General features: G+C 49.1%; 1 protein-coding gene and 1 pseudogene across 2 annotated transcripts in view; one reads left to right on the top strand and one right to left on the bottom strand.

Moving 5' to 3' along the window:
- Positions 1-7608: 7608 nt before the first annotated feature.
- LOC783583 (small ribosomal subunit protein uS2-like) lies at positions 7609-11804 on the bottom strand (annotated as a pseudogene).
- PXN (paxillin) overlaps positions 11692-12933 on the top strand; it is a 43080-nt gene continuing 41838 nt past the window's right edge. For both annotated transcript variants that reach the window (XM_024977784.2, XM_059876194.1), the window contains exon 1: positions 11692-11815. In XM_024977784.2, the coding sequence (XP_024833552.1) occupies positions 11803-11815 (13 nt within the window). In that variant the 5' untranslated portion in view covers positions 11692-11802. The remainder of the gene's footprint in view (positions 11816-12933) is intronic.

Here is a 12933-nt window from a genome sequence, read left to right as displayed (position 1 = left end):
TGGCAGGCAAATTTTTATCCACTGGACCATCAGGGAAGTCTCTGAGTATAACTTTTTTTAATTCTCTGGGTTGTATAGTCAGTTACATGTTTAGTTTTTTTAGAAGCTGCCAAATTATCTCCCAGAGTGGCTTTCATTTCCATGTTATTTTCCATCTACAGTTCTTAAAAATCCCAGCAACCAAGGGGAAGGGATAGCAGTGACTCTGGGAAGGTCACAGCTATATTTAAAATGGATAACCAACAAGGACCTATTGTATAGCAAAAAAACAAAACAAAACACCAAAAAACGAAACTCAGCAAGTCCCTCTGCCTTTTTTCTTTCCTTCACAACAGTGATTTTTTTTTTAAGAGTCCAAGACAGTTATCTAACTCTCACATTCCGACTTCACTGATTGTGTTCCCCTTATTTCCTGTAACCAAGACCACAGCTTGATTTGATTCAGCAGCATTTCAGAGATGGCCTTGTGAACTTGGTATTACACCTGCCACTATAATCAATGCTGAATTTAAATGCCGGGGTAAGCAGTAACTGCTCTCTCTCTGTTGTAAACGTGCATTTTCCCCTGTGTAGTCAGTAATCTGTGGAATGAAGGATCCTTGACATAGGAACTGTTTGGTACTAAAAAAGACCTTTTCTTTCCACAACCGTGCCTTTAAACCACTTTCTGACCAGTCATCAAAATATGGCTAAGTAAGATAAATTAACGTCACTTCTCTGGAACCCAGGGAAGGTTTGGTAAGACCAAGGAATACCCTGTGGTTCCAGAAAAGGGAAGAAGAGTCCCTAATTGACCCAAATGTATCAAAATTGATGGAAAAAGGGGGTCAGTGATAGCTGCCAAAGGGGCATCCCAAATGTGGGAACTACAAGAGGAGCCGACATGTGCTACCCAAAGACTGAAATTTCAAGGAGTTAAAAATATCTGTGACAGCGTGGTCTGAAAATGCACTCCAACCATTTCTTTTCACCTTAGTTGGGTGCCAAGATGGCTAACCTGGGTGTCAAAACAGGTCTGGAAAAGACAAAATAAGAATGCTCCCTCCATGGCAAATTTTGTGTTGATTGGAAAGTCAGATGATGCTCTAGCAAACATGTGATTGTGTGTGTGTGTGTGTGTGAGATTTCCTTGGAATTCATAATAACAAGTAAGTAATGACTCATTTGTAAGCAGTTACAAGAAAGAAAAGTATGGAAAGAGCACCAAAAATATGAACAAAACAATGCTGAAAAGCAAAACAATGGTTTCTTAAAAATATTTTATTTTCGGTTGTGCTTGATCTTCATTGCTACACTTGAACTTTTTCTACTTTCGGAGAGTGGGGACTACCATCTAGGCGTGTGTGCAGACTTCTTATTGCGATGGGTTCTCTTGCTGTGGAGCACATGCTCTAGGGCGTGAGGGCTTCAGTAGTTGCTGCACGTGGGCTCAGCAGCTGCAGCTTCCTGGCTCCAAAGCACAGGCTCAGTAGTTGCGGCGCATGGGCTCAGTTGCCCTGAGGCATGTGGGATCTTCCCGGAGCAGGGATTGAACCAGTATCTCCTGAATTAACCACTGGACCACTAGGAAAACCCCAGTGTGTTTTATTTAAAGGTAAAATTCATGGAACATACATGTAATATTTTGCTCTCAGCTCTAGTGGAATTTTTCTTTGGGTAGTTTGAGTTACAATGACTTTTTTTTTAAATTGAAGTAAAATTCACAGAACATGAACAAATTTTCAAGTGGATCCATTTGATTTTCACGTAAGTTTCTGTTTCACTATCTAATTTTTATCTGGTAATAAGATTACCGCATGTTGGGATATCAAATCCAGATATTATATATATGTGTGTATATATATATATATATATATATATATATATATACAGCAGGGACAGTCAATAATCACCATAATTCCACCTCCAGGACTAGAGGAAACAGCCACAGATAGGTGAGGTTATTCCTCCAAATTGTTCTATTTATGTGTCAACCTAATTATTAACAAACATTGGATTATACTCTACATTCAGTTTTGTGCATGTGTGCATGCTCAGTAGCTTCAGTCATGTCCAGCTCTTTGTAACTCATGGACTCATGAGTCACTCATGGGATTCTCCAGGCAAGAATACTGGAGTGGGTTGCTGTGCCCTCCTCCAGGGGATCTTCCTGACCCAGTGATCGAACTTGCATCTCCTGCGTTGGAGACAGGTTGAGCCACTGGGGAACCCCACATCCAGTTCTACTATTTCCTTTTTCTTTCTGCTAAACTGAGATGGTGGACCTATTTTCCATGTCAGCACATAGCTCTCCTCTTCCCATATAGATACATCCCACTTCAGCTCACCAGTCCCCTATGGATGGACATTTGGGTGGTTGCCAGTTTTTTCCAATGATGAGCAATGCTGTGATGAACATCCTTGAATGTGCATTTTAGCCAACTCATGGGGTATTTTGGGGGGAATTCTGCCTCCCAGTAAGCTATCTCTAGGGGAAATTCTGTAGGTGAGATTGCTTGCACAAAAGCCATTCATATTTTGCATTTTATTTATTTTTCTTAGAACTTTATTTAGTAGTTGTTTTTTTTTTTTTTTTTTCCTGTGCTGGGTCTGCTGCTGCACCTGAGCTTCTCCTTGTGTTGTTCAGAATATGGGATCTTAGTTCCCTAACAAGGGATGGAATCCTCCTCCCCTGCATTGGAAGGCAGATTCCTAACCACTGGACCACCAGGGCAATTCCCACATTTTGCATTTTAATTTTCCTTTGGCTGCACTGCAGGGCGCCCTCAGCCGTGAAAGCGTGGCATCCTAACCACTGGACCACCAGGGAATTCTCCATATTTTGCATTTTAAGAGGTGCCCCCAAGTTGGGTTCCCCCACCATTATACCAATGAATCCTCCCACAAAGCCACATAGGAGAGCGTCTGGAGAATGTTCGATGTGTGTGTTTGGACATGTTCTGCAGCTTTCACAGGACTCTTCTGGGTTAGGGAGGGGAAGTGGAGGAGGGTGAATTCGTATCCAGTTCCAACACTTGTTTGTTCTCCTTTCCAGGCCGAAAGCAGGGAGAAGGGGCTGGGTTGGGTGAGGTAATCCTGACCCTCTCCCCTTCCACCATGTATGGAAATATGCTTGGAAACATCGGTTCCAGATGGAGCCAACCCCCACCCCACCCCCTCCACCCCTGTCACCTGAGCCAGCCTGGACCTATTGGCCTCAGGGGACAGAAGGCTGGACTCAGAGGAATATTTCAGCAGCAAGAGGGTCCATAAGCCCCGAAACAATCTTCCCAGTGTTCGAGTCACTGCAGGCTGGCTGCAGGAATCACTGGCTTCTTTTGGTTAAAAATATCCCATGCCCGAGGGGCCCTCAGTGTCTGTCTCAGAAGGGAGCTGGCTCCCATTTCTTCATCACTGGGGAAATGAGCTGAGACCAACTGATTTTTTTTTTTTTCCATGAAGCTTTGAAAACAGACTTTCTGGGTTCAAATCCTTGCTCCAGGGCTTCCTTGGTGGCTCAGTGGTAAAGAATCTGCCTGCCAATGTAGGAGACAGGGGTTGATCTGGCTTTGATCCCTGGTCTGGGAAGATCCCACATGCCGCAGAGCAACTAAGCCCGGGCACCACAACTATTGAGTCTGTGTGCTAGAGCCTGGGAGCCACAACTACTGAGCCCATGTGTCACTGAAGCCTGCACTCCCTGGAGCCTATGCTCCGCGACAAAAGAAGCTACTTCAATGAGTACGTTACAACTAGAGAGAAGCCCCAGCTCACCACAAGTAGAAAAAAGCCTGCACAACAACAAAGACTCAGCACAGCTAAAAATAAATAAATAAAATTATATATATATATATATAAAATCCTTGCTCCACCGTTCACTAGCTGCGTGACCTTAGGCTGCTTACTTAACTTCTCTGTGCCTCAGTTTTCCTGGCTGAAAAAGGCGTGTCGGAGTCACCACATCTATCTCAGAAGCCGATGGGTCTCCACCCTGGCTGAGCATTTAAAATTTCATCTGGGAACTTTTAACAAATCCTGATACGCAGGCTGCATTCTGGGTCAACTCAATCAGAATTTCTGAGTGTTAGTTCTGGGGCAGGAAAAAAAAAAATTTTTTTTTTAAAGCTTTCCAGATCATTCTGATGTGTCAGTGCTGTAGAGATTTTGTGGGTGTTAAATGAGAACATATAGGGAAAAGGCTCCCTGTAGTGCCCGGCATAGAGTTATATACTTTGGTGGGTGTTGTAGGATCAATTATCCAAGCCTGGGTGGTGGTCAGGGAAGGGTTCCTGGAGGAGGGGGTGGTTGAGCTGTGAAATGAGGGAAGAGAGAAGTTAACCAGGAGAAAGAGGACAGGATGCATATCAGCAGGGGTCTGGAGCTAGGAGAATGTGGCCTCTTGGGGAATTGAAAGTCATTCCCTGTGACTGGAGCTGAGAAGGGAGAGTTGAGGAGAAGATACCTTGCACTGGGTCCCCTAATGAGGTCAGAGGTCCTGGGGAGTCACTGGGCTTTATTTTGGTGTCAGCAAGGTTTTAAGCAGGACAGTGAGTGGGGGGTGCACGTGTGTTGCTTCAGTTGTGTCTGACTCTTTGCCACGCCATGGACCCTATAGCCTGCCAGGCTCCCCTGTCCATGGGATTCTCCAGGCAAGAATACTGAAATGGGTTGCAATTTCCTGCTCCAGGGGAGTGCGGGGTGGCCTCCGCCCAAATTCACGAATAGCAGAGCCTTCTCAAGGCACTGTGTCCAAGCCTTCTGGGGAAGTTTAAACTTGCTGAGGGGTGTGACACAATCCCCAAGCCCCCCTTCAGGAGCTATGACCTAGACTCTGAAGTCAGATGGTCCTGGGTTTGAATCCCAGCTTTGCCACATCGTACCTGTGTGACGTAGGGCAGATGGCTTCATTTATGAGCCTCAGTTTCCTGGCCTGGAAAACAGGCATAGAACGCCCCCATTGGATCTTTGCAAGGATTAAATGAGATAATAGTGTAATGACTTTACAGGTGTTTCCCACATGCTAAACAATAAATGTTCTCAATATGTGTGAAAAAGAATGGTCTATAAGGATCTACAACTGGTCATTAATTTGGGGGGAATTATGGAAATCTGCCTGCAATGCAGGACACCCGGGTTTGATTCCTGGGTTGGGAAGATCCCCTGGAGAAGGAAATGGCAACGCACTCCAGTATTCTTGCCTGGAGAATCCCATGGACAGAGGAGCCTGGCGGGGTACAGTCTATGGGGTCACAGGAGTCGGACATGACTAAGCAACTAAACTATCACCACAGGGGTCTTTCTGGGCTTCCCAGGTGGTGCAGCAGTAAAGAACCTGTCTGCCAATGCAGGAGGCACAGGAGAGGCAGGTTCAATCCCTGGGCCAGGAAGATCCCATGAAGAAGACATGGCAACCCACTCCAGTATTCTTGCCTGGAAAATTCCATGGACAGAGGAGCCTGGCGGGCTATAGTCCATGGGATCGCAAAGAGTTGGGACATGACTGAGTGACTAACATACACACACATCGCCTCTTTATTCCCAACATCAATTAAATGAAAGTGAAGTCGCTCAGTCGTGTCCGACTCTTTTTGACCCCGTGGACTATAGCCTACAAGGCTCCTCTGTCCATGGGATTCTCCAGGCAAGAATACCGGAGTGGGTTACCATTTCCTTCTCCAGGGGATCTTCCCAACCCAGGGATCTTCCCAACCCAGGGATCGAACCCAGGTCTCCCGCATTGGAGGCAGACGCTTTAACCTCAGCCACCAGGGAAGCCCAGTGCAGTGGTAAATTTAATTCATTCAATTAAATTCAATAATAGATGTTATTCAGACAACATATTTTTATTGAGCACTTACTGTATCCTGTGCTCCGTGCCAGGCACTGGGTAGAGCAGTGAATGAGACAAACCTGGCCTTTGCCTTCCTGAAGCCTAGAATCTAGGAGAAGACAGACAGATGCAAGCAAGTGCGTAAGTATTTCATTACAGTTCCTCGGTATCTATGATTGGTTCCAGGAGCCCCATTATACCAAAATCCTTAGATGCTTAAGTGTCATAGTCAGCCCTGTGTCTCCGGTTCTGCATTCACAAATTCAGTTAATCTCAGGTCTTGTAATACTATCTACATTTGTTGAAAAAAAAAATCCTTTGTAATTTTTTGTTATTACAAAAAATCCTTTGTAATAACTTTGTAATTCCCTGGCAGTCCAGTGGTTAGGATTCTTTGGGGCGTTCACTGCCCAGATCACAGGTTTAATTGCGGAAGTATGATTCTGCAACCCAAGCAGCCAAAAAAAAAAAAAAAAAAAAACCAAACCCACCTGCTTATTAGTGGACCTGTGCAGTTCAAACCAGTGTTTTCCAAGAGTCAACTGTACAATTATGAGGAGTGCTAAAAACAGGTCATAATCACAGGAGCCCTGACATAGTCTACCAGGCCAAGGAATGGTTTTCTGAGAAAATGGCTTTTAGGTTGAAATCTCCCCACTCCCCCCAAATAATGATGCCAGCTAACATTTAAACCTGTGCCGTCCAGGGTGGTAGCCACTAGCCAACATGAGGCTCATGAGTCCTAGGACTGTGGCTAGTGGAAATGAAATGTGGTGTAAGTGTAATGTGCAAATGTGATTTCAGAGACTTCCTAGTAAAAAAGAAGTAAGCTATCTAACTGATACTTTTATATTGATTACAAGCTGAAATGGTAACATTTAGGATAGACTGGATTAGATAAAATATACTAAGATTCATTTTAACTGTTTCTTTTGATATTTTTCAATGGGGCTACTAGAAAATTTTTAATTACATACTTTGCATTTTGTTTCTAGGGGCTAAGCCCTGAGTTCCCTGGAGCAGGAAATGGCAACCCAGTCCAGTATTCTTACCTGGAAAATCCTATGGACATAGGAGCCTGGTGGGCTACAGTCTATGGGATTGTGAAGGGTTGGACACCACTGAGCAACTGAGCAAGGCATACGGATCCCTGAGTCAGACAGTGCTTGTTGATGACCAGGGATATACCAAGGTGTAAATGTGTAGTATCTTGTTTAATGCTATGATGACTCTGACAGGTAGCTATTATTTATCTACTTTCTGCAGAGGAGGAAACAGATGCAAAGAGTAAAATGGACCGAGATTCACCACCATCAAGGAAGATAACTGGAATTGGGTCTTTCTCAGTCCACTGAGCTGTGTACTTAACCTCTACCCTACACTGCTGAGCAGAGGCGCCCGTGGGCTGGGACAGGAAGAGGCATCCAGAGCCATGAACGTGGAAAGAACAACTACACGAAGAGACAGACATTCCACGGACTAGAGGGCCCTCGGCAACATTGGCCATGGAGTGGTCCCACGGTCCTGTCAATGTCAGTTCTTCTTTTTTTAGAGACTGTTTATTTTCCATCAACCTATTTCCATTTAAAGAGTTTGTGGAGAACTTCCCACCTCCCCACCCGGTGCTCCAGTGGCTAAGACTCTGTGCTCCCAATGCAGGGGGCCCAGGTTTGATCCCTGGTTGGGGAACTAGGTCCTACATGCTGTAACTAAGCATTCGCATGCCATAACTAAAGATTCTGCGTGCTGCAACTAAGACCCAGTGCAGCCAAAAAAAAAAAAGTTTGTAGAAGAACAGCTTAAGATTGTTGTGGTTGTTCCTCAACAACCACAGTGGTTGTTCCTACTCATTCAGTGGCCTGAGTGGTGGGAGCTACAGGCCAGTCTTCAGTGGGGAACTGTGGAATAAGCCCAGAGAGCTCCTGCACACCTCCGGACCAGTCCACCACCTCAGGTTGAGCATCGGTGAACTCAGGAGCTGGAGCGGTCCATTCACCCTGAAATGCCTCCTTGGTCACAACCTTCTCAGCGGCCGCCCGCTCTTCCTTTTCAATCCCTTTCAGCATCTCCATAGAAGGAAAGATAAGGCATGACCTTCCAGGGTGTTCACAGGAGATGGTGTCATGTATGGGCAGAACTTCTCGGGCGAGCACCCACCACGTCAGACCCACTGAGTGAGCTCCCTTGTCACACGGGATGGCTGGGTCCACAGAGCACAGAGGAGAGTCTGTGTCACAAAGATCAATGGAAGGCAGGTGAAGAGACTTCTGTGAGAGGCTGGTGGTCAGCCCTGCCATTAGTAACCACCAGAAGCCTTGGCTCCTGGAAGGCTGCCTAGATCTGGTTAGTGAAGGTTCCAAGAGGGAAGCAGCCAGCAATAGGAACGGCTCCAGTGGCAGCAGCAAACCAGCACAGCCCACAGGCCAGTATTCTCGGAGGAAATGACGCTGATGTCCACTGGGTTTTTAGTGACAGCAATGGCATGAGCTGCCAACAGAAGCTTCTGCAAGGTTCTCTTCAGATTTATGATGTAGATGTCATGACTTTTCCTTTTGTAGACATGCTGTTTCGTTTGAAAGTTAAAGTTGGTGCCACCTAAGTGGGTTTCCCTTCCTTGGTGGCTCAGTGGTAAAGAAATCTGCCTGCAATGCAGGAGAAGCGAGATGTGGGTAAGATCCCTGGGTCAGGAAGATCCCCTGGAGGAGGAAATGCAACCTGCTCCAGTATTCTTGCTAGAAAATTCCATGGACAGAGGAGCCTGGCGAGCTCCATGCGGTCACAAACAGTTGGGCATGACTGAGTGACTGATCACACACACACAAGTGAGTTTCTGATGAAAGGAATTTGAGGACACCCTCCTCCCTATTTGCAGGACATCAAGGGCTCTGGATATGGTGAAAGTTTCCCTTTAAGTTACAATGGGAATCCAGAACAATGCCATATGGACCCCAGTCTGGGTAACGAGGAGAGGCAACATCAGTTCATCTTGAGGAAGGATGAGAAAACCTGGTTTGAATTAAACAAGTCTGATGGCTCAGGGATGGGAGTCCCAAGGGGAGGAAATCCCAGGTAAGGGACTGAGTGTCCAAGGTCACAGTACTGAACCGCAAAGACTCAGTTCTCTTTAGAACATTAAAATTGATGTGCTTAGTCACTCAGTCATGTCTGACTCTGCAACCCCATGTACTGTAGCCCGCTGGGCTCCTCTGTCCATGAGAGTCTCCAGGCAAGAATACTGAAGTGAGTAGTCATTCGCTTCTCCAGGGGATCTTCCTGACCCATAGATCAAACCCACCTCTCACAATGGAGGCAGATTTTTTCCCCGACTGAGCCACCAGGGAAGCCCCTCCTTAGAACTTCACCCACCAAAGGCATAATTGCCAGCTTAATTGATGTTTTCCTTTCCAGGAAATATTGCTTTGAAAAGAAAGGTTTGAGGGACTTCCCCAGTGGTTCAATGGTCAAGAATCCACCTTGCAATGCAAGGAACTCTGGTTTGATCCCTGGTTGGGGAACTAGGATCCCATGTGCCAGGGAACAATTAAGCCTGTACACTCCAACTAGAGAGCCTGAGAGCCACAACGAAAGATCCCACGTGCCACAACTAAGACCCAACAGAGCCAAATAAATAAATAAATACTAAAAAAAATAGTTGATCCACCTTAAAAAAAAAAAAAAAGGGTTTGAGACCTTTGAAACAGGGACATGTGTATGCTGTGGGATTGGTCTAAGGACAATAGTTTCACCTGGCAGAGTAGCAGGTGTCCTGCAGAGGCCTTAGCTAGGCCTTCTCAGGTTCAGATCTCAGTCTTCCCACTTATTAGCTCTGTGACCTTGGGTAACTCAATCTCTCTGATCTTAACTTTTCCAACTGAAAAAGGGGATACTAGTGGTCATTTCCTAGGCTTGTGTCAGAATTAAATGCAAGAAAGCACGGAAAGCATCCAGCTCACAGCCTGTTCATTCTATTGATAGTGCTGCTGCTGCTGCTAAGTCACTTCAGTCGTGTCAGACTCTGTGCGACCCCATAGACGGTAGCCCACCAGGATGCCCCATCCCTGGGATTCTCCAGGCAAGAACACTGGAGTGGGTTGCCATTTCCTTCTCCAACACATGAAAGTGAAAAGTGAAAGTGAAGTTGCTTGGTCGTGTCTGACCCTCAGCAACCCCATGGACTGCAGCCTTCCAGGCTCCTCCATCCATGGGATTTTCCAGGCAAGAGTACTGGAGTGGGGTGCCATTGCCTTCTCCGATTGATAGTGCTGGCACTCAATAAATGGCAGGTGGAAAAACAAAAAACGGCAGGTGGTGCTATCACATGATTTCTGAGTTTGTGAGAGCAAAGCCCCTTTGGGGTCTGGGGTGGCAGTGGGGTGTTTCAGGAAACCATGCCCAGCACTGGGTATAACCTCCTTGTAGTTTTTCCCTTAGGGTCTAAGGTGGGGTCCTTTTTGCTCTGCCCAGAACTTTGGAAAAGTCTTCTTCTAGGGAGGATGGATATGTGTAAAATTAAAGAATATATAACCTTGAAAATGGGCTTCCCTTGGTAGTTCAGCAGTAAACAATCCAGTGCAGAAGACCCCAGTGAGTGGGTTTGATCCCTGGGTCGGGAAGCGAAGATTCCCCTGGAGAAGGAAATGGCCCCACTCCAGTATTCTTGCCTGGAGAATTCTATGGGCAGAGGAGCCTGGCAAGCTACAGTCCATGGGGTCACAGACAGATACGCCTTAGTGACTAAATGATAACAAACCTTGACAATATTGAATCTGGCCTCAAAGGCTGGGCTGAGAGATTGCACTGCCACGGAGCCAGAGGGCAACCCCAGGAAAGGTCCTTCAAACGTCCCCAGCCTTCAGTTCAGTTGCTCAGTCATGTCCAACTCTGTGACCGCATGAATCGCAGTGCCAGGCCTCCCTGTCCATCACCAACTCCCGGAATCTACCCAAACCCATGTCCATCGAATCGGTGATGCCATCCAGCCATCTCATCCTCTGTTGTCCCCTTCTCCTCCTGCCCCCAATCCTTTCCAGCATTAGGGTCTTTTCCAGTGAGTCAACTCTTCGCATGAGGTGGCCAAAGTACTGGAGTTTCAGCTTTAGGATCATTCCTTCCAAAGAAATCCCAGGGCTGATCTCCTTCAGAATGGACTGGTTGGATCTCTTTGCCGTCCAAGGGACTCTCAAGAGTCTTCTCCAACACCGTAGTTCAAAAGCATCAATTCTTCGGCGCTCAGCTTTCTTCACAGTCCAACTCTCACATCCATACATGACCACTGTAAAAACCATAGCCTTGACTGTGGCACCTTGACGGACCTTTGTTGGCAAAGTAATGTCTCTGCTTTTGAATATGCTATCTAGGTTGCTCATTACCTGGTACTAATTTAGGGTCTTCTTTGGTGGGGTGGCAATTTACTGAAAGATGGACGTAGACGGACGGGCGGACAAATCTGACTCTCCAGTGGACGGCGGTGTGATAAGTGAGAGACCGATGGACGGAGAGACACAGGTGAGATTGTGAGGCGTCAAGACAGGCGGATGGATATGTTAGCCAGACAGTCAGGCAGGCGACCGTGAGACAGAAAAACTGACAGACAGGAAACCCGGGAGCCTCTCACCTGCAGGCTTGGCCGCGAGGCGGCGCCGCCGCCCAGCCCAGCGGCGCCAGCCGCCCCGGCTGGGCGCGTTCTCGCGGGTGGGCGGAGGGGGCGTGGCCATCGTGCGCACGGGGCGGGGACGGCAGCCTCGCGGGGGCCCCCACGGGCGGAGGGCGCGGCGGGGGCGGGGCGCGCGTGCTCGCGGGGGCGGCCGGGGGCGGGGCGCGCGTGCTCGCGGGGGCGGGCCGTACAGCGGGTGCGGGCGCGCGCGGCGGCGGCGGCGCGTTCCGTTCCGGGCCGAGGCTCGCGGCGGAAAAGTTGCGCGGCGGCGAGGAGCGGCCCCGGGACGGGCAGCGAGCGCGACGCCGAGCCGGCTCCCGGCGCCCGCGGCGCCCCCACCATGGACGACCTCGGTGAGTGACTGGAGGGGCTGAGGGAGAAGGCAGCGGGGGGCGCGCGGCCCCGGGCCCCGGGCCGGGGCGGGGGCGAGCGAGCGCGCGAGCGGCGGGCTGAATCCCACCCGCTGCGGCCCGGGTCCCGGCTCTGGTTCTGGCCAGCCCCGGCTCGGCGGGACAGGATCCTGGGCTGGGCCTGAGTCCCAGGCCAGGCCAGCCGCCGTGCTCACAGCCGCCACCCCTTCGCCTCGAGGACAGCCCCACCTCCGGACCCCCCGACCTCGGGGATCCACCCCCATCTCCCAGCTCAGCCTCAGGGACCTGCTTGCTCGTCAGGGACCCGCCCGGTCCGCCTCAGGGACGGGCCCCCACTGCCGGGACCTGACCACCTCCCCCGCTGCGGGACCCTCACTTCACACAGCGCTCCCCCACCCCCATCGCACAGTTGGAACACCCAATTTGGGGATCAGCTGCCTGATCGCGCAGCCGGGGCCTGCTCCCAGCCCTTGGAGGACCACCCCCACTTCACAGACGGACATCCGGCACCTCAGGGGTAGCCCGTCCGAGTCTACCCTTTTTATTTCACAGGTCAGATTCACAGGTTAGGGATGAGCCTCCATGACCACATCCCCACAAAGACAAGGCTCTTTTCTGCCCCACTAAGGCCCTGGGTCCATTTCACTGCCCTGGCCACTCAGTGGACCAGCCCCTCCGCTTTCATATCACAGACCAGCCTCATCCTAGAAGCGTAAGCTGGGGAGACAAACTGGTGAAGTGCCAAGGGAACGAGGTGGGAAGTGGGCCCCCGAGGTATGGCCATCTCTGAACTTGTCCAGGCTGGCAGTACCTTGCGGAAAGCCCTATCATAGGTAAGGAGGATAGGATGCCCAGAATAGAGTTTTACTGTTTTCATGTGACTGGAGCTCCCAAACTGTTTTTTTTCAGTCCAGCCTTGATCTGGAGTTTGGGCAGAAGAAAGTATCTTCTGAACCAGACACTAAACCCAGGGGTCTTGGTGCTGGGGGTTCTAGGAATGCCTTGAGCACCGTGAACCCTCGAGTGGGAGGATTCACTCTCCCTCCCTCCCCTTCACGCCTGGAGCTGGAAGGCCTCTGAGCCAGGGAGTTGAGGAGGGG

This window comes from Bos taurus, chromosome 17, assembly GCF_002263795.3.
Source record: "Bos taurus isolate L1 Dominette 01449 registration number 42190680 breed Hereford chromosome 17, ARS-UCD2.0, whole genome shotgun sequence".
Classification (NCBI taxonomy): domain Eukaryota; kingdom Metazoa; phylum Chordata; class Mammalia; order Artiodactyla; family Bovidae; genus Bos; species Bos taurus.
This window is presented reverse-complemented; position numbering and strand designations above follow the sequence as displayed.